The 27403-nt window shown below is 40.5% G+C and overlaps 1 protein-coding gene across 2 annotated transcripts in view; it reads right to left on the bottom strand.

Annotated features, from left to right (window-relative positions):
* The window catches only part of LOC115113223 (cGMP-dependent protein kinase 1-like), a 199887-nt gene that overhangs the window by 79968 nt on the left and 92516 nt on the right, over positions 1-27403 (bottom strand). For both annotated transcript variants that reach the window (XM_029640619.2, XM_029640620.2), the window contains exon 3: positions 23160-23273. In XM_029640619.2, coding sequence (XP_029496479.2) covers positions 23160-23273 — 114 coding nt within the window. The remainder of the gene's footprint in view (positions 1-23159; positions 23274-27403) is intronic.

Here is a 27403-nt window from a genome sequence, read left to right as displayed (position 1 = left end):
TCATATGTTAACAGGTTAGAAGTCAGGAGGCTGCTGAGAGACAATGGCTCATAATAATGTCTAGAACGGCGCAAATGCATAGTCACCTTAACTCTACCTACATGTACATATTACCTCAATTTTCTCTGTGAATATCAATGGTGTCGCTCTTGCTGCGGGTGATTCTCTGATCCACCTCCACGCAAACGACACCATTCTGTATACATCTGGGCTTCGGACACTGTGTTAAACTTGTTCAGGATAGGGGGCGATATTTCCCCTTTGGATGAATTGCATGGCCATAGTAAACTGCATAAAAATCTGTCCTAAATTGCTCATATATGCAAATGATTATTATTATTGGATAGAAAACACTCGGAAGCTTCTAAAACCGTTTGAATTATGTCTGTGAGTATGACAGAACTCACAGGGCAGGCAATCTTCCAAACTAGTTTTGAGATCCTGAAAGTTGGGGCAACTTTGACGTCATCGCCCCCTCCCTTCCCAACAAGTTATGGATCTGGAAACACTTCCTATGTCTTCCACTAGATGTCCTCATTCAGTAGAGCATTTAATTGTGCAAATGCTGTGAACTTTGACCCAATGAGGCGAAAAACTTTGAGTGTCGCGAGGATTTCCATGTGCGTTAGGGCGCGCTTTGGGCACAGAGCTTCCTTTGTTCCAGCTAGCCCTAGATGAACTAGGATTGTCCGGTTGGAATGCCATTCGTTTTGTACGTTTATAACATCCTAAAGCTTGATTCTGCACTTAGTTTGACCAGTTTAGTCGACCTATAATATGTCATTTGGAAGTTTTGATGCGCAATTATTCTCGACCAGAAGTAATTTTTTGGGCATTTGAGCTGAAAGTGGTAGCATATGCTACTACATGGACACTAGAATTGAAACAAAACGATGTATTTGGTAAGTATGACTCCTTCCACTACATTCTGATCGAAGACCATCAAAGGTAAGGGAATATTTCTGTTGTAATTTTGTATTTCTGTTTACTCCAACATAGCGGAGAAATATTGTTACGTCTGAGCGCCGTCTCAGGTTATTGCATAGTCAACTAATTCTGTAACGTTAAAAACAAATCTGACACAGCGGTTGCATTAAGAACCAGTGTATCTTTCTAACTATATGTAGAACATGTATCTTTAGTCAAAGTTTATGATGAGTATTTCTGTTATCTGGCCGTAGCTTTCTATAATTTCTCCGGACATTTCTGATAATTTTATGAACATGGAGTCAATGTAAACCGTGATTTATGGATAAAAATGCATATTATCGAACAAAACATAAATGTACTGTGTAACATGTCATATGACTGTCATCTGATGAAGATTTTCAAAAGGTTAGTCAATGATTTATTTTTTAATCCTGCTTTCATAATTTTATATTTTTTTCTGGGACAAAATGGCTGCCTCTTGTCTTTGTTTCGGTGGTGGTCTAATATAAATATGTGCTGTATTTTCGCCGTAAAACATTTAAAAAATCTGACATGCTGGGTAGATGAACAAGGTGTTTATCTTTCATTTGAGGTATTGGACTTGTTAATGTGTGGAGGTTAAATATTTCTAAGAATATTTTTGCATTCCCTGCGCCACCGTTTCAGCTGAACGGGGGGGGGGGACGTTCCCTGAGAGGAACCCCTCGCGTTAACGGGTTTCAACGCCAACACTCCTTCCGTGGCCTCCAACTGCTCTTAAATGCTAGTAAAACGAAATGCATGCTCTTCAACCGATCGCTGCCCGCACCTGCACGCCCGAATAGCATCACTACTCTGGACGGTTCCGACTTAGATTATGTGGACAACTATAAATACCTAGGTGTCTGGCTAGACTGTAAACTCTCCTTCCAGACTCACATTAAGCATCTCCAATCCAAAGTTAAATCTAGAACCAGCTTCCTATTTCACAACAAAGCCTCCTTCACTCATGCTGCCAAACATACCCTCGTAAAACTGACTATCCTACAGATCCTTGACTTCGGCGATGTCATTTACAAAATAGCCTCCAACACTCTACTCAGCAAATTGGATGCAGTCTATCACAGTGCCATACGTTTTGTCACCAAAGCCCCATATACTACCCTGTATGCTCTCGTTGGCTGGTCCTCGCTACATAATCGTGACCAAACCCACTGGCTCCAGGTCATCTATAAGTCTTTGTTAGGTTAAGCTCCACCTTATCTCAGCTCACTGGTCACCATAGCAACACCCACCCTAGCATGAGTTCCAGTAGGTATATTACACTGGTCATCCCCAAAGCCAACACCTCCTTTGTCCGCCTTTCCTTTCAGTTCTCTGCTGCCAATGACTGGAACAAATTGCAAAAAATCACTGAAGTTGGAGACTTATATCTCCCTCACTAACTTTAAGCATCAGCTGTCAGAGCAGCTTACCAATCGCTGCAGCTGTACACAGCCCATCTGTAATTAGCCCATCCAACCAACCAACCACCAACCTTTATCCCCATTTTTTTCCTGCTCTTTTGCACACCAGTATTTCTACTTGCACATCCTCATCTGCAGATATATCACTCCAGTGTGAATTGCTAAATTGTAATTACTTCGCCACCATTGGCCTGTTTATTGTCTTACCTTACTTCATTTGCACACACTGTACACAGATTTTTCTATTGTGTTATTGACTGTATGATTGTTTATCCCATGTGTAACTCTGTGTTGTTTTTGTCGCACTGCTTTGCTTTATCTTTGCCAGGTCGAAGTTGTAAATAAGAACTTGTTCTCAACTGGCCTACCTGGTTAAATAAAGGTGAAATTAAAAATGTTTAAAATGACCTTGACTAGCCGGTGCCCCCACACATTGACTCTGTACCAGTACTCCCTGTATATAGCCTCGTTATTGTTATTTTACTGCTGCTGTTTAATAAATGTGTTACTTTTATATTCTATTTTTTTTACTTATCTATTTTTTACTGAACATGTATTTTTTCTTAAAACATCTTGAAGCATTGTTGGTTAAATGGCTTGTAGTAAGTAAGCATTTCACTGTAAGGTCTACACGTGTTGTATTCGGCACATGTGAAAAATAATTTGTATTTTGATTTGATTTTCATTTTAAATGGAATGGCATCAAACACCTAGAAACCCTGTGTTTGATGTATTTGATACCATTCCACCAATTCCGCTCCAGTCATTACCACAAGCCCATTCTCCCCAATTAAGGTGCCACCAACCTCCTGTGGTGTTTGTGTGGTTCAAGAAGAGGCTTTCAAATCAAAAGAAAACAGGAAATAATAGGGAACGATGTGGAGAGAAAATTACTACTTTTATAAATTAAGTCTGCTCCTAGAAGAAGAATGTTGTTCCTAGAATAAACGTTATTATATTTTTAAATAGATTGATTGATACTTTTAATTTAAACGATCTCCTTAACTTTGATCTGAGAGTTTAAAATTAAACAGCCTTTTCAGCCAGTTTCAGTCTTCTCTTCTCTCTGCTATATTTCTATTTAATGCTGCTGCTTTACAAAGCCTCAAATTGTGAGTTCAATGGTCAGGAGAAATTGTGTTAATAATAACTACCTTTTCAATTCTCAATTGAAACAGAGGACAATGACAAAGCTTTGTTGCTGTTATGATTCTGCTTCCCGCTGGTTTAGAATGCAGAGACAATATTGTCCTTCCACCATAGACTGTTTCCTTCGAAGATAAATGTTAATTGTTTATTTTCCACATCATTACATAAAACCACCCAGAAAATCATTCTCCACCGAGGAAATTACTATCGGCGTGGCCTGATACATTTCAGTCTGGTCATTCTGAGAAAATCCTATAGAAGAAATGAATTTTCACCTCTATTCATCATTTGGTGAGTACATTTTATTATTTTTTATTATTTAACCTTTATGTAACTAGGAAAGTCAGTTAAGAAAATTTACAATGACAGCCTACCCCCGGCCAAACCTGAACCCAGACGACGCTGGGCCAATTTTGCGCCGCCCTATGGTACTCCAAATCACGGCCGGTTGTGATACAGCCTGGAATCAAACCAGGGTCTGTAGTGACGCCTCTAGCAATGTGATGTCTTAGCTCCCGAGTGGCGCAGCGGTCTACAGCCTGCTCATATCTGCTTACACATCTCTCTAACTCATTATTTTGTCTGTCACAATTGACTTAGTTGTCACATTGTTGATAGCCTGTGTCACAGAGCAGGGCTGATGAAATGAAAGGGACATTGTTTCCAAGCCCTTACAGAAAAACCACATGATTTCAAATGCAAAATTGCATGATTTCACATGGAATTTCATGTGAAAGTGTGTGAAAACATGTTTTTGGAGCACTTCACATGTGATCACGTTTTCACATGTAGTTTAATGTTATCACATGTTGCTTTACACGTTGTCACGTAATCACATTAACTTCACATAATATCACATGTGATCAAATGAAAACATATTTTCACATGAAATGTATGAGTTTTTTCTGTAAGGGAAGTCCTTGCAGCAGGAGACTGTCTGGACTGTCTGTCTGTCCATCATCTTAAGAGGTCAAACTGCTTCAACATTAGAACATCAGATGATGAATACAACTATTTATTTATTGATAAAGATATTTTTAAATCCCCAAAAGCTTTAAACCGTTGCTACCACAACTGGTTTATGCATCTCTGTTGCCAAAGAATATTTGATTCCTGAGTTGCACTTTGGAACCACATCAAGGTCCCAGCACCTTCCTGAAAGAGCCTCAAAATGTACCAAACATTTCAGAGGCAGATATACATGGAGCCTACTGCAGAATTATTTTGACTACTCTGGCTCTAGATGTAATGTCTGTCAGCATCTAACAATATGCATAATTCCTCCTTCCTCTTTCACCTCTGATAACCATAACAAATTAGCTGCTGTGTCTTTGTGGAACGCTGCAGCTGAATGTCATAAATGTGTCCCCTGACAGCTCCGGGATGGCATTTCCTGCTGAGGGAAAATGGAACAAACATCAAAACACTGCGCTATGCAGCAGTGACAATCTATAGCTAGAGGACTCCTGATTTCTCCAGGATTGACAAATATACTTTTTGTCTTAATCTGTTGTTGTCTAGTACTGTCTTTTTACTAGCCAAGGCCATCTACTTTAAGTGTTGTCTGTCTTCCCAGTAGCCTAGTTGGTGTGTAAACAGCTGACTGCTCATAACTTGCAGATGATTGTTAACACATCAACTAGGATTAAGGGGCATGGCAATTTGTGACTGTTGTTGTTTTTCTAATCAGTGGCTGTATTGGAGGGAGAGGGGTTTCTTCTCTCCTAGGCAATCAGCAATTAGTACAGTGAGACGTACCCTTCACCACTGCTAGGCAATTAACAATTAATGTTAGTACTTCAGTCTCCCTTGTTTTCTCAGCGGCAGCTGTAAGAGGCGATCGTGTCGCTGAAAGAAAGATGGTTCTGCCAAGATATTAGCAAAAAGAAAAGAGAGGAAGACTCCACTCTCTCACTTTGAATCTCATTTTGCTCTTTTGTAGCTTTGTTAACTCTGTGTGTTTTCGATACCGGTTTGTTCTTCTCCCTGTAGGCTTTACAGATGCTCCCCACCACGCTGCTACCCTTCACATTTAGTGTACCTTGCACACACAATCAATGTGGAAATCCTGATCTCTGGCAAAGTTTGGAACTGCCGATCTGCAGTGAAGAACTCAGAGTTAATCTCAGCCTATCATGCCCTTTAGTCCCTAGACTTTTTGGCCCTGATGGAAAAATTGATCACCCCAGAGAAGACTGCTAGTCCATCTGCTCTGTCTTCATTTGACCACGTGTTCTCTCATAGTCCGAATACATCTGGTCGTCATGCTGTCACTGTCACTTGTCCACTAATTCTTAACATTGTTGTCATCTATCGCCGACAACGTACATTAGAGTTCCTCAGAGTGATTGACACCTTGATAAGCAAATTTCCTGACGATGGCTCACCCCTCTACATACCGGGCCACTTCAACCTCCCAATGTCTGCCTTTGGGAAAAAAATTATACAACTATTTCTTTCCCCTACTTGCCTCTTTTGACCTTATGCTTTCCCAGTCACCTCCCACTCACTAGTCAGACAATACACAATCTTCCCTCTCTCTCCCACTTCTCTCTCCTCTTCTAAACTATCATCTCTCCTTTCTGCTAAAGCCTTCTCCATCCTGTCTCCTGATTTTACCTCTTCGACCCTACTGTCCTCCCTTTCTGCATCCTATGACTCTCATTGGCCGGCTCAGTTCTCCCCTACTGCTCCGTGGCTGAGTAACTCATTGCAAGCTTACAGAACAGGGCTGAGAGAAAATGAAGGCAAACTAAACTTCTGTTGCTATAGCTACTTTCTAACCCTAGGAAATGATCCTCCACAATCCTCTATCCGCTGCCTTTGACACATGAACCATCAGATCCTTGTATCCACACACTCAGGGCTGGGTGTCTCAGGCTCTGCACACTCTTGTATTGAATCATACATGGCAGGCCGCTCCTAGCAGGTGACCTGGAGAGGATCTGTGTCTGCACCACGTACTCTCACTACTGGTGTCCCCCATGGCTTGATTCTAGGTCCTCTTCTCTCTATACACCAAGTCACTCAGCTCCATCATATCCTCACAGGGTCTCTCCTATCATTGCTATGCAGATGACACTACTACTTTCCTTCTTGCCCCTTTTCTGACACGAAGGTGGCGACATGCATCGCTGCATGCCTGGCAGATTTCTCAGCTTGGATGTCGGCTCACAAGCTCAACCAAGACAATACAGAGCTTCTCTTCCTCCTGGGGAAGGCCTGCCTGCTACAAGACCTCCATCATGGTTGACAACTCCACGGTGTCCCCCTCCCAGAGTGCAAAGAACCTTGGAATGACTCTGATCAACACCCTGTTCTCTGTAACTGCAACTCGCCGTTGGCTGGGCTCCCACATGTACCTGTCCAATCCTATACTTACAACTCGTGCTAAGTTAAGATATTATATCGAATTAAATCAACCAGACTGAGGTAAACTTAAACATGTCTTTACTCCACTCTCCATGTAATCCCCTCACATTCCTATTGTGACGTCGTATCTCAGTACGTCACATCAATAGACGACATCCCCCCTTTACTTGGATATGAACTTCAATGTCAACCTGACATACACAACAGCACTTTATCTGTATAGCAACCTTTATGTTATCAATAAACAACTGAAATCTGTTTAATGTCTTATTTCTGTTCTAATGGACTTTCCTTTTCTTGTAACAAAACCTTCTGCACTTTTCCACAACTCAAACATTGAGTCTTCGCATTAGTCCTTTTAGATTTCACATTTTTCAGTTTATACTGGTTTTCACTTATTTAAGTACGGGATAATTATTTAATGACAAAGTTTGTTAACTTCTGTGGCGGTTTAATTTGTCTGAGGCCTGACTGGCTTGGGTGTCTGTGGTGATCCCTCACAGATGGTCTCTGGTTTGGATTATATGTACGGTCTCAGATTAGGACTGTCTTTTAGTCTCTTTCAGTTGTGTGTTGTCCTTTGATTGTGGATCCGGCTCCTCAAATATATACCTCTTCACAACTGTTGTATTCCTTGAATACCTGGCTCCAGTTGGAGATTGAACAATCACATTGTTTCCCTCTTTATTGATCAGTGTGTGATATCTTGTTGTGAACTTGTCTGTTTTGTCCTGTTTTAGGAGAACCTGATCGCCGACGTCCACCTTTACGACGGTTGTCTGCATAGGTCTTGGATTTCCCTTTCTGCTCGCCGATGTTACTCCAAATATGAGTCTTTTTATATCTGTATGAAAACATGATGCACCGTCTCATATTTAGCATCTGTATTAATGTTTTTGGTTACAGTCAGCTTTGAAATCAGCATATCTTGCATTATGAGGGGAAGGGGGATACCTAGTCAGTTGTCCAACTGAATGTATTCAACTGAACTGTGTCTTCCGCATTTAACCCAACCCCTCTGAATCAGAGAGTTGCAGGGGGCTGCCTTAATCAACATCCACGGTGCCCGGTGAACTGACTTGCTCAGGGGTAGAACGACAGATTTTTACCTTGTTAGCTCAGGGATTTGATCCAGCAACCTTCTGGTTACTGGCCCAACGCTCCAACCACTAGGCTACCTGCTGCCCTTGTACTCACATGCATGGCGGCCATTTGCACTTAAATTCTTTCACATTGTGCGGCTAGCTCGAGTGACAGCCTAATATTAGCCCACGGTCCTCCAATAGTTTTTGGCACACATTCAGAATTACATTTGCTCATTATGGCATCTCTAATCTGATTGTCCTCACCTCATCTGGCACATCTGTCCCAGCTTGATGTAAAAGCAAAGCTCTCCTCCATTGTTTTGTAACCGCATCAACGTCACTGGACAGTATTGATCCTTTACCATTCGTGAACAGCTCAAAAGCCATCAACCACAAGATCCAGCGTGGACCTAGTGTAGTGGGCTCATTGCAGCAGTCAAACTTTGGCACAGTGTTTTCCATTTCGACAACACTAACTCACTTTTAAAGATTTAACTGTCATTTTCAAACATCCTCATCGCCATTGTTTAATTCTATACTGATAACTCGTGCTAAGTTAAGATATTACATAGAATTAAATCAACCAGCCTCTGAGGTAAACTTCATGTCTTTACTCATCACAGTCCGTGTAATCCCCTCACATTCCTTTAGGACGTCACCACATCAGTTTGTCACATTAATACACGACAGTACCATCAAACCCTTGCAATTTATCCAGAATGCTGCAGTTCCGCCTGCATCCACTACAAGACCATAGTACTTGCCTACAAAGCAGCAAGAGGAACTGCCCTTCCCTACCTTCAGGCTGCTCAAGCCCTACACACCAACCTGAGTACTCCGTTCTGCCACCTCTGGTCACTTGGCCCTCCCACCCCTATGGGAAGGCAGGTAGCACTCAGCCCAGTCCAAGCCCTTCTCTGTCCTGGCACTCTTATGGTGGAACCAGCTTTCCCCTGAAGCTAGGACAGCAGAGTCCCTGCTCATCTTCAGAAAACATTTGAACCCTACCTCTTCCTGTCAATTGAATCATTGGTAATGTGTGAGGTAGATTCTCAAAAAAATCTGCAGTTGATTTGGCATTATAGGAGGACAAAGGTTGTGGAGGAGCGTGTTTTTGGTAATCCAACAAAGTGCACTCTTTGAAAATCAGGATGGACAGCCTACTTAAACAAGCATAATGAAGTATATGAATTATGAATAATGAAATAGCACGATGCATGATGGCAAAAACCTAAAATATTTCAAAGTACACTCAGTAGACCATTTAAAACGCCTTTATTCATAGGCTACTTGGCTAATGGCCAGGATAAAATGACACACCTATGCGTTGCTGATAAACCAGCCTTGATTAACTTCTTGCTCCTACCCTCTACTTTTTTGGCTGCTCTCATGCCAGGAATATAGTACGTTCATATGGTTAGAATGTGTGTATAGGAAACCCGGAACCTTACATCGGAAAGCGCAGGAAAACCTGATCACAGAAAATGGAAATAAATATCCTTGCGCCACTTCCAGCAATTGTTAACAGTGAGCTGGTCATTAGATAAGACCGAGCATTCAACTCCCACAGCATCCCCATGTAGTCGAGTATCTGAATTTAATCCTCTTTGATTCTTGGTTGAACCGAAAGAGGGGCCCTTCGTCCTGGCAGATCATTATGGTGGAAAGCTCTCTCCTGAAATTTTTTCCAAGACGACAGCTAATGATATGTACATCGCCTACGGATGAATTTTATCGCATATTAACGTTTACTAATTCCTAAAGTAGCATTACAAATTGGTGAAGTGTTTTGTGAAAGTTTATCGTCTACTTTTTGAATTTTAAAAAAAAATGAAATGCAGTTTTTTTGGCATTATCACACAGTCTACATATAAAAGGTCTTGGTTTATATGGCGTGTTTTTGATTTAATCGAAATAAAGACCCAATAGTGTTTTGGACATCTAGGAGTGCCAACAAAGAAGATGGTGAAAGGTAATGACTGTTTTCTATTTTATTGTGAAGTTTGTGTAATTATGAATAAATGCTAATTATTTTGTTTTACGTCCCTGCTGTGCTTTTCTGTTGTAGTGTATGATGGCAAATGCTATCAGATAATATTTCAAATGCTGTCAGAAAAGCATTTTAAAAATCTGACTTGTTGCCTGGATTCACAACTAGCTTTAATTTGGCTAATGGCATGTGTATTTTAATGAACTTTTGAGTTTTAACTAATACTATTAGCATTTAGCGTAGCACATTTGCATTTCCAGATAAACCAGCCTTGATTAAGGGGAGGGTAGTCTGTTCTTGGTTTTGAATCAAATTAAAGAAGTAGGTAGGGGGACAATAGTTTTATGCTTCTAAAGGCAAGATTCACAGGCACAAAAATCACATCTCTCTTCCATGGGCACTGTGCATAACGGCTGGATAGCCTGCACTTTCGCAGTCAAATTCCATGCCATTATCAACTGTTAACGTTAGGACCTGCTTTTTGTGGGTTTTAACATGGGTCTTAAAAAGCTTCCTATCTCAGCAGCGTTCAACTACACATCTGTAAGCCCATGTGGGAAATAGCTCATTAAGACGAGCAACCAACCATGGTTCAAAATCACTGTGAAAAAAAAGCCAAATGAGAAATGTTTTTGTGGGAACTCTTGTATCAATGGTGTGACTCAAAATACATTGTCCATTCGGTTTAGCTGTTCTCGTGGGACACTGACAGCTTAGTCTAAATAAGGATACCTGCACACAGTCATGCACACACTAGTGATGCGCGGGTTGACTCATAACCCGCAGTCCCCATGGTTATATCCGTAAGGCGGACGGGTTTAGGATCGTCGAATATTGTGTGGATGAAGGGCAAGTAGGTGGCTTGACTAAAGATAAAACATCCATAAATGTATCATTCTTGTGAAATGTATTTATATAGGCTACATTGAGAGGCTTAGCATTAGTCCCTAAACTTCAGGGTGGCAGGTATCCTAGTGGTTAGAGTGTTGGACAAGTAACTGAAAAGTTGCTGAAATCGAATCCCTGAGCTGACAAGGTAAAAATCTGTACAAAGCAGTTAATCCACTGTTCCCCAGTAAGCATTGTAAATAAGCATTGTCATTGTAAATAAGAATTTGTTCTTAACTGACTTGCCTAGTTAAGTAAAGGGCCAAATACTTTTCAGAACTGGCAAAAAAAGGTTACTCAATCCACGGAGGCAAAAATGGCAATGTTGGAGTTCAATTCAATAAGAGAAAAGCTGCAATATGAGAATTGAAAATAAAGAGAAAGGAGGACCAGGAAAGTAATGTTTTATGGAAGATTTGGTGAAGTGGTAAAAGAGGATGAGAGCAGTGACACGTTATGTGTGGTGATTGAGGCACAATACAAATTCGAAAGTCACGGCTGGGACTTCAAATAGGCCTATGGCCCGTCAAGGGAACTGTAGTCTACTTTTCAGATGGGTTATATGAAAACTGAAATCTGAACACTGACTGTAGGTCTATAACCTCTCACACAGCCTTAATATTAAATCCTGCAAAATTAAGCATTTCTTGCAGTAAAACGATATACCAAATGTAGGAAAAATTTAGTCTCGGAACAGGAGTGGAGAAATATGATTTTCTTCAGCATCTTTAGAGAATGTGAAAGCTCAGTTAGATAGCACCTCTACAGATGGTATCTTTATCAGCATCATAAAAGCTGATAGTATTACAACCATATAAAATATGCATCCAAGCCGAACTGAAATCTTATCCTGAACATGTTGGATCGTTTTCACATCTTTCTATTTTTGCATTTTCTCCCTGGTCCCTAATGTCTTTGGTCCGTGAAAGATGACAGAGATTTACAAATGTAAACTAAGTTGAAGCATTTATTATATCGATTTATGACATTATTCTGGTGACAAAGGGTTTATTTAGTCTTCTTTGTCAACATATAATGACATAAGAGAAGATACATGTATCTAATTACAGACAAGTTGACTAACAATAGCCTACAAAAATGTCAGAAATGATTTTGTCTGAAGTTGAATCTTAATGATCACTCATGTTATTTTCAATAGTTTTCTTTTACCATGCCTATGTTCGTATTGACAGATATTACCATAAAATGTCCATTAAAACATTTTTGTTAAGATGCAGAGCTATTCTCACACTGAATTCCTGGAGCTTTCTATTTCTCTCTCTTCACCTTCCTCACTTTTCATCTCGTTCTCTGTCTGCATTCCTCTCTCATCTCTCATTTGAATTTACCTCAATCTCTTTCTGTATGCCTGCAGCTCTCTGCCCCCTCTATTTCCCTTTCTCTCTCTTTCAAGGGCAGACACTCCAACTCTATAAAGACTCTTGTTTGTGGTGATATGAGATGTGTGTGACAAGTGGAGACGCAAATACACAGCACACCTCCTCCTGGGGGTACAAGTGCTCTCCTCTCACTGCCTCCCTCTGTTCTGAGTGCCCTCATCTCCACAGACAGTCCCTGTCTAAAGACTAGTACATGTTCAGTCACATTGTGGGAGAAAAAAACATTAGTTCTAATAATTTTAAACAGCACTTACTTCCTATATAATTATATGAAAGTAATATACATCAGGAAGAAGAGAAAGCCCCAATCACATAAGCATTTCCATATACAGTATATTAGTGGAAATGTGATCGAGCAGGACACATAGTCAGTTTATGTCTGCTTTAAACCAGTTGATTTTAAAATGTTTCACCCTCACTCATGCTTTAGCTTAAAGGGGCAATCCGCAGTTGAAACAATAACAAAGCATGACCCTGCCTCTTTTGGTAAAAAGCTGAGAGATGATGCTGGAGAAATGAAACCGCTCTCATATTCATAGAGCTATTCATGAAAGGACTGACAGTCGAATATATACAGAATATATACAGTACCCGGTCAAAAGATTGGACACACCTACTCATTCAAGGGTTTTTCTTTATTTGTACTATATTCTACATTGTAGAATAATAGTGAAAACATCAACTATGAAATAACATTCACAGTGTAGGTTGGAAAAAGTATGTGAACCCCTAGGCTAATGACTTCTCCAAAAGATAAGAGCTGATAAAAGCTGCCCTGAAATATAAAAAACACTCACAAAATGTGAGTTTGCTATTCACATGAAGCATTGCCTGATGTGAACCATGCCTCGAACAAAAGAGATCTCAGAAGACCTAAGATTAAGAATTGTTGACTTGCATAAAGCTGGAAATGGTTACAAAAGTATCTCTAAAAGCCTTGATGTTCATCAGTCCACGGTAAGACAAATTGTCTATAAATGGAGAAAGTTCAGCACTGTTGCTACTTTCCCTAGGATTGGCCGTCCTGGAAAGATGACTGCAAGAGCACAGCGTAGAATGCTCAATGAGGTTAAGAAGAATCCTAACATCTCAGTTGACAAGTCTACGATACGTAAAACACTAAACAAGAATGGTGTTCATGGGAGGAAACCACAGAGGAAGCCACAGCGGTCCAAAAAAACATTGCTGCACATCTGAAGTTCCCAAAAGAGCATCTGGATGTTCCACAGCACTACTGGCAAAATATTCTGTGGACAGATTACACTAAAATTGAGTTGTTTGGAAAGAAGGAACACACAACACTCCAACTATGTGTGGATAAAAAAAAGGCACAGCACACCAACATCAAAACCTCATCCCAACTTTAAAGTATGGTGGAGGGAGAATTTTGGTTTGGGCTGCTTTGCTGCCACAGGGCCTGGATTGCTATCATTGACGGCAAAATGAATTCCCATATTTATCAAGACATTTTGCAGGAGAATGTAATGTTATCTGTCCGCCAATTGAAGCTTGACAGAAGTTGGGCGATGCAACAGGACAACGACCCAAAACACAGTAGCAAATCAACAACAGAAAGGCTTTAATTTCTTATGGGCAGGTAGCGTCCCACCTGGCCAACATCCGGTGAAATTGCAGAGCGCAAAATTCAAACTACAGAATTATAAATATTTAACGTTCATAAAATCACAAGTGTAATACATCAAAATAAAGCTTAACTTCTTGTTAATCCAGCCGCTCAGTCAGATTTCAAAAAAGCTTTACGGCGAAAGCACACCATGGGATTATCTGAGGACAGCGCCCTGCATACAAAAAAATAAAAAACATATTTCAACCAGTTAGGTGAGACACAAAATTCAGAAATAGCTATATAATAAATGCCTTACCTTTGATGATCTTCTTCTGTTGGCACTCCAAAAGGTCCCAGTTACATCACAAATGGTCCTTTTGTTCGATAATGTCCTTTATATCCATAAAAACTCAGTTTAGCAGAGTTTAGTTAGTTTCCCTCCAACAAAACGCATACAAAATGAATCCCAAACATTACTAATAAACTTCAAACAATGTGTATAATCCAACCTTATAGGTATATTAATATGTAAATAAACAATATAATTTAAGACGGAGAATCGTTATTGTCTTTACCGGAGAAAATTACCAAAGAACGCGCTCTCATTCACACGCTTGGAAACACTACAGCCAAAATGGGAGCGACCTTGAAAAACTACAATTTCTGGCTCATTTTTCCAGAACCCAGCCTGAAACTCTTTCTAAAGACTGTTGACATCTAGTGAAAGTCCTAGGAACTGCAACCTGGGAAAAGTGACAGCCATTGAAAATAGTGGTAGGCTGAAATAAATTTTTTGGGGGATGGTTTGTCCTCGGGGTTTCGCCTGCCATATCAGTTCTGTTATACCCACAGACCTTATTTTAACAGTTTTAGAAATTGTTGAGTGTTTTCTATCCACATCTACTAAATATATGCATATCTTAGCTTATGGGCCTGTGTAACAGACAGTTTACTTTGGGCGCACTTTTCATCCAGACGTGAAAATACTGCCCTGTACCCAAGTGAGGTTAACTTCTTGGATATAGGGTCGCTCTTTTAATTTATGGATAAAAAAACGTTCCCGTTTTAAACAAGATATTTTGTCACGAAAAGATGCACGACTATGCATATAATTGACAGCTTTGGAAAGAAAACACTCTGACGTTTCCAAAACTGCAAAGATATTGTCTGTGAGTGCCACAGAACTAATGCTACAGGCGAAACCAAGATGAAATTTCATACAGGAAGTGTCCCAGATTTTGAATGCGCCGTGTTCCAATGTCTCCTTATATGGCTGTGTATGGGTCACGAATGAGCTTAGACTTTCTGTCGTTTCCCCAAGGTGTCGAAAGCATTGTAACGTATTTGTAGGCAAATCATTGGAAGATTGACCTTAAGAGACTACATCTACCAGGTGGCCACTTGGTGTCCTCCGTTGCAATTATTGCGTAATCTCCAGCTGCGTGTATTTTTCGTTTGCTTTGAGGAGAAATACAGCTGCAGTCTCTACAACGCCAAACTTTTTACCAAATTAGCTCCATAATATCAACAGAAACATGGCAAACTTTGATTATAATCAATCCTCAAGGTGTTTTTGTAATATCTATTCGATAATATATCCGTCGGGACATTACCGATTGGAGTAATGGCTACCTCTGTATTTTACGCGAGAATCTCTCTCGGAGCCACCATGTGACCACTTACGCAATGTGGCCGCCTACGGCTATTCTTCAACATGAATGCGTAAAACTACCTCACAATGCTGTAGACACCTTGGGGAATACGTAGAAAGTGTAAGCTCGTTGATGGCACATTCACAGCTCAATAGGGACTTACCTGGGGTAAGTTCCGGATTGGATTTTTCTCAGGCTTTCGCCTGCAACATCAGTTCTGTTATACTCACAGACAATATCTTTACAGTTTTGGAAACTTTAGAGTGTTTTCTATCCAAAGCGGTCAATTATATGCATATTCTAGCATCTTGTCCTGAGAATATACCGTTTAAAACGGGAACTTTTTTTTCCAAAAATGAAAATACTGCCCCTAGAGTCGCAACAGGTTAATCCAACCGCAGTAACAGATTTTTAAAATGCTTTTTGGCGAAAGCAATCCTTACGATAATCTGACGACAGTGCACCACACACACAAGTATTACTAGCATTTTCCAACCAAGTATTAGCGTCAAAAAAGTCAGAAATAGCAATAAAATAATCAATTACCTTTGTTGATCTTCTTTTGGCAATACAAAAGGTCCAATCTTCACAATAAATGGTTGTTTTGTTCGATGAAATCCTTTTTTATAGCATAACACGACACATTTTGTAAACGGCTTGTGTCATGAATTCCGTGTCCTTCAACTTTCAACGAAACATTCGATAAAATTACTCACACTACATGACGTTTATCTAGTCATGGTTGGTTTCATTGTAATCCTCTGTTTGTTAGTAACACAACCATACTTCATGGTTCTTTTTACGGGGCGTATTGACCAAAAGGAACTGATTTGAACACACCAAACAATGACCTCCTGCTTGCCAATGATATCACCAGTGCTTCTTTGAATGACTGTATATCTGCCCAATCACCACTGATCGTCTTGAAATCTCGCTTAGTAGATAGCCAATGGGCTGAGGTAAACAGCAATATCTCATTTTTATATCCGGGAAGACCAGCTCTTAAACGAAAGTCGAGCGTACCACAGCCATTCACCATTGTAATTTCTACCCGAAGGAGCCACTTTGTTTGCGCGAAGCAGTATTGAGTCGAGATCATTTTCTGATATTTTATTGAAAGAATTATGGCGAGTAAATCTGGAAAATCAAAGGCAAACTCCAGGTATACAGATCTACATGATATTATTGACAAGATTGATAGAGAAAGTGAGTTAAAGAGTTAACCTCTCTAGGGTAGGGGCAGCAATCGGAATTTTGGATGAAAAGCATGCCCAAATTAAACGGCCTGCTACTCGGGCCCAGAAGATATGATATGCATATATATACAACTGGTAGATTTGGATAGAAAACACTCTAAAGTTTCCACAACTGTTAAAATAGTGTCTGTGAGTATAACATAACTGATTTAGCAGGCGAAAACCTGAGAAAAATCCATTCAGGAAGTAGTTTTCTATTCAATGCCATTACAGTATCCATTGACTTAGGACTCCATTTGCAGTTTCTATGCCTTCCACTAGATGTCAACAGTCTTTAGAAATCGTTTAAGGCTTGTATTCTTATAAATGAGGGAGTAAGACCAGTCTGAACGAGTGGACCCTAACGTGACACAGAGTTTTTTCAGGCGCATGTGCATTTCTTGTTTACCTTTTATATTGACGACATTATTGTCCGGTTGAAATATTATAGATCATTTAGGCTAAAAAACAACCTGAGGATTGAATATAAACATTGTTTGACATGTTTCTATGAACTTTACGGATACACTTTGGATTTTTTGTCTGATTGTTGACTGAGTTTGAGCCTGTGGATTACTGAAGAAAACACGCTAACAAAACTGAGGTTTTTGGATATAAAGAGACTTCATCGAACAAAAGGAACATTTATTGAGTAAATGAATGTCTTCTGATTTCCACCATATGAATATCATCAAAGGTAAGGGATTCATTTTATTTATATTTCTGAGTTTTGTAACGCTTCTGCTTGGCTGGTTACTGTTTGTAATAATTTGTCAACTGGGCTATGTTCTGGGCTAGGTATGCTTTCACCTTCTGCCCCCTCTACCTCTGTCCCTTCTGCTCCAACCAGTGGTGTTCACCCGCCCAGATTCAGCTCTGCAGGCATGAATGTGCCTCAGGGCAAAAAGGGCACAGTGGGGAGGCGTCGATGTGCACTTTGTCACAGGAAATGCCCCATCACTTGTTCAGTAACCCTCTGCTTTACAGCAGAAAGAGACTGCTATGGGCCATGGCATCAGAAGCACAATATTGTGTAGAGGACTGAGGGTCTTCACAATATTGTACAATATACATTGAATGTGTGTTAATAGTTACCCTTGTTATTTTACATTTTTTCATATTTTTCATATTTAAAAAATATATATATTTGGGGGGTGTGTTAGAATGCTCTGAAACTTTTTTCAAATACTGTTGCCATCTTATGTTCTTCATTCAAATCATCCCCAGCATCCTATCTGTATGTTTGGCGGTTTTTGTTCAGTTGAAAGGTGATGCAGCAACAATTAAAACAGAAAACGTATGTTTATTTCCTTGTTTTTTCTTCTACCATCTATGGTGTTATATTCTCCTACATTCAATTCACATTTCCACAACATGCAGAGTGTTTCCTTTCAAATGATACCAAGAATAACCATATCCTTGCTTCTGGGCCTGAGCTACAGACAGTTAGATTTGGGTATGTCTTCAGGCGGAAATTGAGAGAGGGGGGGGGGGTGGTATCCTTAAGTTTTTAAAGGTCAAACACAAAAGTAGAGCGCTAATTTGACCGCTTCACGGCACAGTAAATGAACCTACGGTGTCAGGAAAAAAGAACCAGCCATTTATCTATCGTAATTTAGGAGAAATCGTACCATGTACAATTGTTGATGGTCAAAGAAATGTGTTTTTCTTTCAAAGGGTTACAGATCCAGTTGCGGCGTGTTCAGACAAATCCGTTAAGGTGGGTTTCGGAGCTCTACGTGATTTCTGTGATTGTCTTTGATTTTCTGAAATCACACACACACACACACACACACACACACACACACACACACACACACACACACACACACACACAGTCAATGGGGAGTGAAACAGTGAGGGGCTTAAAGACACAAAGAGCCTGCAATAGTTACCTGCGTTCGAACTATGAAAGAACCGTCAGACCCAGAGCTCTGAAACTATATATACATGTTCTAGGAATTAAGTTGGTCATGCACAGTGAGTTATGTGGCTCTAGAAGATTCTCCGTCCGAGGAACAGCCTTGTACATTTGCAATGATTTCAATTCATTTTGACCATCGCGAATGTCGACATTTAGAAAAGTCCCAGAGTGACAAGTCTAAGGTGCATTGAAACCACCTCGGCCCATAGATACGGACCTTAAAGTTTCTGTCCGATAGCTCTTTCAGGGACCCCATAGCAAAGCCCGGAAAAAGTTCATTTTCAGCACTAATTAAGGTTGCTGCTCGGGCTCCGAATGACCTATCGAGCCAAAACTCGGGATTCAGGGTCGCCTCAACTAGGCCTAAACACAATGCTGGAACTGGACCCGCAGCTAGAACGTAACTACGTGTTTTAAGTTTTTATTATGGTTTAAACAGAAGGCACTGTGAATTTTGCGCCTGCTCTGAAATGTGACATTTGGCTTCTAAACGAGTTGGACAAAGTGGGTTTGGTGTCAGTTTGGTGTCAGAATGATATCTTATTGACTGATGGATGCTGACTTGCTGGCTGACATTTGTACATTTGCAATAAGTTCAAATCAATCTCAGAACAACAGCAAAGGACCTTGTGAATATGCTGGAGGAAACTGGTACAGAAGTATCTATATCCACAGTCAAATGAGTCCTTTATCGACATAACCTGAAAGGCCGCTCAGCAAGGAAGATGCCACTGCTCCAAAACTGCCATAAAAAAGCCAGACTACGGTTTGCAACTGCACATGGGGACAAAGATCGTACTTTTTGGAGAAATGTCCTCTGGTCTGATGAAACAAAAAAAGAACTGTTGGCCATAATGACCATTGTTATATTTGGAGGAAAAAGGGGGAAGCTTGCAAGCCGAAGAACACCATCACAATAGTGAACCACAGCGTTGGCAGCATCATGTTGTGGGGGTGTTTGCAGCAGGAGGGTCTGGTGCACTTCACAAAATAGATGGCATCATGAGGAGGGACAATTATGTGGATATATTGAAGCAACATCAAGACATCAGTCAGGAAGTTAAAGCTTGGTCGCAAATGGGTCTTCCAAATGGACAATGACCCCAACCAAGCACACTTCCAAAGCTGTGTCAAAATGGCTTAAGGACAACAAAGTCAAGGTATTGGAGTGGCCATCACAAAGCCCTGACCTCAATCCTATAGAAACTTTGTGGGCAGAACTGAAAAAGCATGTGCGAGCAAGGAGGCCTACAAACCTGACTCAGTTACACCAGCTCTGTCAGGAGGAATAGGACAAAGTTCACCCAACCTATTGTGGGAGGCTTGTGGAAGGCTACCCAAAATGTTTGATGTAGTTGGCTAAGGTGTATGTAAACTTCAGACTTCAACTATATATTCTTATTCCATCCCTTTACTTAGATGTGTGTGTATTAGGTAGTTGTTAGATATTTCTGAACTATTAGAACTAGAAGCACAAGCATTTCACTAAACTCACAATAACATCTGCTAACCATGTGTATGTGACCAATAACATTTGATTTGAAATGATACATAGAGGAGCGTGCACTTGAAAAGTCACCTGGAAGAACATATACTGTACATATCCATTCTCAGATGCTTCATACTGGCAGCAAAATATATGTTTTTATTAAATAACTCACATGCACACACACAAAAACACACAGAGTAATTCCACATTGTGTGAGCAGTGGTAGTGGGGGACAGTTGGGTGGAGTGTAAGGAGGCAGGGGACTGTGAAGGGTGAGACCCTCTAACTGTAGGGAATACCCCAGAGACCTAGTCTCAACCCTCTCTGAGGACTCAACACCATGGCAACGGAGCCAGGAGATGCAACACTCCGGCCAGAGGAACAGGTAGAAGGTGGCTGACTGACAGCCTCCTCACCTCTGTTAATCATAGGTGAGGAAGGTAAATAACTTTCCCCCTCATGCCCTCTCCTCTTCCCCAACACCCCTCCTCAAGGACCCTCTATCCTTCACACCTGGGTCGCTAATACATCACAGCTTTATGTGAGTAATTTATTAATGACTCAATAGAGGTTAAGTTCAGGGATATTATGTGAATCTGACTCGGACCTGCCAATGAAACTGATAAAGTTTCAGATACAACATTATTGAGCTGTACAGAATCAGCATACATCCATTGTAGATGTCCTAACACAAAGTGATATGTTGATCCTGTTTTTTTTATTTAACTAGGCAAGTCAGTTAAAATAACAAATTCTTATTTTCAATGAGAGCCTAAGAACAGTGGGTTCACTGCCTTGTTCAGGAGCAGAACAACAGATTTTTGCTTTGTAAGCTCAGGGATTCGATCTTGCAACCTTGCAGTTACTAGTCCACCACTCTAACCACTAGGCTATCTGCCACCTTGTGTTGTTCCTGTTTTAGTCCTATCCAACCCTACATCTCCAATCTGTACTCATGTCCTCTGTGTTCCATAAACACATGTCCCTCAACCTGACACAGACTCATAGCACACACAGGCTCAATGAAATGTGTGTAGGCCTATGGTGGTAACACCTAAGGTGTAAACTTAAGCACAACAATTAGGAAATAACAAAAATGGTGAGCTGCATGCGCCACTTTTGTCTACTGAGCCACTCAACCAGAGCAAAATCCAATATGTTGTGGCTACCCACTGGGCACAGACGTCAATTCAACATATATTCGATGTTGGATCAAAGTAATTTCATTAAAATGGTGTGGAAACAGCATTGATTCAACCAGTGTGTGCCCACTGGGTAGAGGGCTGTTTCACCTTGACTGAGATTCTTTTACCCTTTTCTTCATTGTGGAATAATAGTGACGACATATAAACTATGACATAACACATATGGAATCATGTAGTAACCAAAAAAGTGTTAACCTGTTATGGCTGCAATCCCGATACCGGGATCGATATGACAACTACCAGTGAAAATAGAGGGCGACAAATTCAAACCACAGAAATTTCATAATTACAATTCCTAAAACATACATGTGTCTTATAAAATTTTAAAGCTATTCTCGTTGTTAATCCCAACTAAGTGTCCGATTTCAAATAGGCTTTTCAACGAAAGCACTACAAACGATTATGTTAGGTCTCCACCAAACCACAATAAGCACAGCCATTTTCCAGCAAAATATAGCATTCACAAAAAACAGAATTAAAGATAAAATGAATCACTAACCTTGAATTATCTTCATCAGATGACACTCATAGGACTCATAGGACTAAAGTTCATATTTATATAAAAAAATCTGAGTTTACATTGGCGTGTTAGATTTACTAGTTCCAAAAACATCAAGTGATTTTGCGTAGATACATCATTCAACAGAAATACTCATCATAAATGTAGATGATAATACAAATTATAGACATAGAATTATAGATATACCTCTCCTTAATGCAACCGCTGTGTCAGATTTGTTTTAAACCGTACGGGAAAAAAACGCATGCAATAATCTGAGACGGCGCTCAAAAGTAAAAACACCAGAGCCGCAAAGATGCCGTCAACATAAACAAGAAATTACATGATAAATATTCCCTTACCTTTGATGATCTACATCAGAGAGCACTCCAGGAATCCCAGGTCCACAATAAATGTTAATTTTGTTTGAAAATGTCCAAATACCTTCTTTTGTTAGCGCGTTTGGTATACATATCCAAACGCTAATTCTGGTCAGATATATTCTGCTCTCATTCACACCCACAACAACATAGAAGCCTCATTATAATTTCTATTGATGGTTGACATCTAGTGGAACCCCTAGGCAGTGCAACATCATTCATATCTCAAGGGGATTTCATTGGGGACTCTAAATACAAGCTCAGATTTCTGACTTCCTGTTTTGATTTCAACTCAGGATTTTGCCAATATGAGTTATGTTATACTCACAGACATCATTCAAACAGTTTTAGAAACTTCAGAGTGTTTTCTATCCAATACTAATAATAATATGCAAATATTAGCAACTATGACGGAGGAACAGGCCGTTTGATATAGGCACTTTACATCCAAGCTACTCAATATTTTGCCCCTGCAGCGATAAAAAGTTAAACAAATCAAAATATGCTTTATATTTGAGATTCCTCAAAGTAGCCACCCTTTGCCTTGATGACAGCATTGAACACTCTTTTGGGGAGGGGGGGTGGTATATGTTTGGTATAATCAGTGTATGTGTGTGTAATAATATTTCACGTAATAAAACTATTGTGTGTTTGTGAGCGCCGGTGCGTTGGATATACCGCCGTTGGAGGCTACTGCTTGTGTAGTGTATCTTGGCTACATAGGTATTTACATTTGGTGAAAAATTGTTTGTCAATTTTGGTTAATAGCCTATATCACTCTGGTTGTATGGTTCACTTGGGCTTCATTAGGGTTTATTTGTGAGTAAATCTGGCTTTGATAATAGGCTGTGCTTACTCAGCCACCGACCTCACTGCACATCACTGGGTTGGTTGTGTGTGTGTGTGTGTGTGTGTGTGTGTGTGTGTGTGTGTGTGTGTGTAAACTCACTCTTGATGGTTGCTGTCCTAGTACAGTTGTAGAGGATGGCCAGCTCTCCAAACACCTTCCCAGGTCCCATTGTGCACAGCTTCACACTCTCCTTTGTCACCTCCACCCTACCATCTGAAAAATGCACACAAACACACAATATCTTAATGTATCTGGGAAATAGACACAAACACCCTAAATGTATCTGAAAAATACACAAAGAAGTGACATATCACCTGTACTTGACTTTGCACATCATCATCGCCCATCTAGCAAAGTACAGTACATCAGAGCATGATGCTAATAAACTGATAGACTGTAGGTTTAATCCCTGTATGGATCATACATTATTTTCAACTAGTATGCACTAGCTAAGCACTATGATACAGAATAGAGTAGACTGTGAAATCACACATTTCACAATGGCTTAGCAATGGCTCAGCAACAGTAAGACAGATCAATATAAAAGATTAAATCCAAAACAAGGGAATTGTACAGAGACACAGTTATGCCCTGAACTGGATAAGTTTAAGGACATCCTTTCTGTGTGATTGTGGCTTGTGGATGGGGATGGTTGTGATTGCAAAGCCTTTTTGTCTGTGATTGGAGCCGAGTGCAGATATTTTGTTTCGGAAGCGCCTCATCATGTAAATATGCACACTCCAGAGGAACTAGAGCTCTGATTGTTTAAGAAAAGGTTGACTTGGGAAAATTACTATGGCAGTAAACAAAGTGATGAGTGATCTGATGAAAATAACTGAAGCAGAAGATACACTACATGACCAAGAGTATGTGGACATCTGCTCTGACGGGCATTAATATGTAGTTGGTCCCCCTTTGCTGCTATAACAGCCTCCACTCTTCTAGGAAGGCTTTCCACTAGATGTTGGAATATTGCTGCGGGAACTTGCTTCCATTTAGCCACAAGAGCATTAGTGAGGTTGGGCACTGATGTTGGGTGATTAGGCCTGGCTTGCAGTCGGCATTCCAATTCATCCCAAAGATGTTCGATGGGCTTGAGGTCAGGGTTCTGTGCAGGACAGTAATGTTCTTCCACACTGAGCTCGACAAACCATTTCTGTATTGACCTCACTTTGTGCATGGGGGCATTGTCATGCTGGAAAGGGCCATCCCCAAACTGTTGCCACAAAGTTGGAAGCACAGAATTGTCTAGAATGTCATTGTATGCTGTAGCGTTAAGATTTCCCTTCACTTGAACTAAGGGGCCTAGCCCAAACCATGAAAAACAGCCCCAGACCATTATTCCTCCTCCCCAAAACATTACTGTTGGCACTATGCATTTGGGCATGTAACGTTCTCCTGGCATCCGCTAAACCCAGATTCGTCCGTCGGACTGCCAGATGGTGATTCATCACTCCAAAGAATGCGTTTCCACTGCTCCAGATCAAATGGCGGCGAGCTTTACACCACTCCAGCCGATGCTTGGCATTGTGCATGGTGATCTTAGGCTTTTGTGCATGGCTTCTCGGCCATGGAAATCCATTTCAATATGCTTCCGACAGCTATTGTGCTGATGTTGCTTCCAGAGACAGTTTGGAACTTGGTAGTGAGTGTTGCAACCGAGGACAGCTGTTGTTGCTCCTTGACATTTCCACATCACAATAGCAGTACTTACAGTTGACAGAGGCAGCTCTAGCGGGACAGAAATTTTACCTATGACGGTGTGATGTTGAAAACCACTGAGCTCTTCAGTAAGGCCATTCTGCTGCCAATGTTTGTCTATGGAGATTACATGGCTGTGTGCTCGATTTGATACACCTGTCAGAAATGGGTGTGGCTGAAATACGCTAACTGAATCCACAATTAATATATATATATAAATATTTATTTTTGTACTTTCTACTGCTTTTTCTCCCCAATTTCGTGATATACAATTGGTAGTTACAGTCTTGTCCAATCGCTGCAACTCCCATACGGAGGCAAACGTCGAGAGCCATGCATCCTCCAAAACACGACCCTGCCAAGCCACACTGCTTCTTGACACACTGCTCGCTTAACCCGGAAGCCAGCAGCACCAATGTGACCAGCAGGTGACTGAAGTCAGCGTGCATGCGAACCGGCCACCCACAAAGAGTCGCTAGAGCGTGATGGGACAAGGACATCCCGGCCGGCCAAACCCTCCCCTAACCCGGGTGACGATGGGCCAAATGTGTGACGCCTCATGGATCTACCGGTTGGAGCCGGCTGCGACACAGCCCGGGATCAAACACGGGTCTGTCGTGAAATCCACTCATTTGAAGGGATGTCCACATACTTTTGTATATATAGTGTAAGAGAAGAGAAGAAATGAGAAAAAGAGAGAAAAGTCATTAGAAACTTTAACTTCTTGAAGGAGAAACCCTTCTGTCAGCGTTTGTGATAATACAATTGTGTCAGTCATGCATATGCGGTGCACACCCCACCACTTCCACATTTTTTTACTTTCACTTTGCAAAAAATAACATTTTAACTGAGTTTGAAAACATACAACTTCTGTATTCTTTAGCAAGAACATGAGGTAAGGACAGTGTTCACACACAGGATTGGTCTGTGTAACAGTATTGCTTCTGTCCGTCTCCTTGCCCCAGCCTGGGCTCGAACCAGGGACCCTCTGCACACATTTACAAAAGTCACCCACGAAGCATCATTACCTATCGCTCCACAAAAGCCGTGGTCCTTACAGACCAAGGGTAACGCTGTGTCAGTCATAAAATGTTGTCAGGTAATTGACCGTTAACAGACATAAACACGATTAGCATCTCCTGGCTTCCATGCATAGCCTACAAGCCACTGATGCAGACATTTAGAACATCTCCATAAAACTCAAATTAAATCAATTTAATATAGCCTACACCATCACAAAAGATCCATTATTTATTTTAGACAGGTCTAAAGAAACATGATATTAATAAAATGTAGTCTATTTCAGAAGAATAGAATAGCATACTCTGTGTTGTCCTTATGTTAGGCCTTGGTATGGCTATGCCATATGGCTGCGGGCTACACTATTTCATTTAGCAGACAAGATTTGCTTAGAATTTCTTAGCATTTTTTATTATCTTATAGTATGAAGAATACAATTGACCATAGCTGAATAAAATAAAAAAGGATATTTCCTCCAAACGATTTCCAACAAAGTGTGTTAACCTGTTGAAGCATTATTTTTATGTTTGGAAAAATAACGTTCCCAAAGTAAACGGTCTATTTCTCAGGACCAGATGCTAGAATATGCATTTAATTGACAGATTAGGATAGCAAACACTCTAAAGTTTCCAAAACTGTCAAAATATTGTACACTCGCATTAACATCTGCTAACCATGTGTATGTGACAAATAAAATTTGATTTGATTTGAGTATAACAGAACTGATATTGCAGGCGAAAACCTGAGGAAAATCCAATCAGGAAGTGCCTCTTATTTTGAAACCTCTCTGTTCCTATGCATGCCTATCCTCCATTTAAAGGGATATCAACCAGATTCATTTTTCTGTGGCTTGCGCGAGAAAGATCACATTGCGTAAGTGGATAGGTGGGGGCTCTCAGAGTGAGTTTTGCACAACAGAGTAAAGCGGCCATTGTGTCTCCCTGTCCTAGCAGCAAGCTTCCTGATGCTAAGTGTACTTAATGTTTTGTCATGCGATCGATAAACTTACACAAACGCTTGGATTGCTTTCGCTGTAAAGCATAATTTCAAAATCTACGACGACAGGTGGATTAACAAAAGGCTAAACTGTGTTTTGCAATATTGCACTTGTGATTTCATGAATATGAATATTTTTTAGTAATATTATTTGACTGTGACGCTATGCTATTCAGCAGTTGCTGATGACAATTCTCCCGCTTAAGGGATGGGTAGCGTCAAGAAGTTAAGTGGTTAAGGAAGAAACATTTAGAGTTATTTATTATGATGATCTGATTATGATGATCTGAAAAAAGTTGCATGAAAGGCATGAGCTCTGATTTGTTTCTCGTGCAGGCTGCACACACTCCATCAGTCTCTCATTCACAAGTTGTATGCCAGTTAGGCTCTACACCCGTTGTAAAGTGGATTCATGTGGTTCATTTTAAGAAGTTAATTGTCTGCTTTAGTGTTTTGATACAAATCTTATCAAAACATATAGGCCTATGGGTTAGGCTACATGAGGTGTGTGACTATGATTTTAACAATGGCGCCGTTTTACAGGCTCCTAACCATCGGCAGGACATAGCAGCTACTTCTGGTAAGACAAGGGGTGGGGTGTGTCTCTATTTGTCAATAACAGCTGG

The sequence above is a fragment of the Oncorhynchus nerka genome, linkage group LG28 (assembly GCF_034236695.1).
Source record: "Oncorhynchus nerka isolate Pitt River linkage group LG28, Oner_Uvic_2.0, whole genome shotgun sequence".
Lineage (NCBI taxonomy): Eukaryota > Metazoa > Chordata > Actinopteri > Salmoniformes > Salmonidae > Oncorhynchus > Oncorhynchus nerka.
The sequence above is the reverse complement of the archived record's forward strand: the minus strand, read 5'-3'. Positions and strand labels throughout refer to the sequence as shown.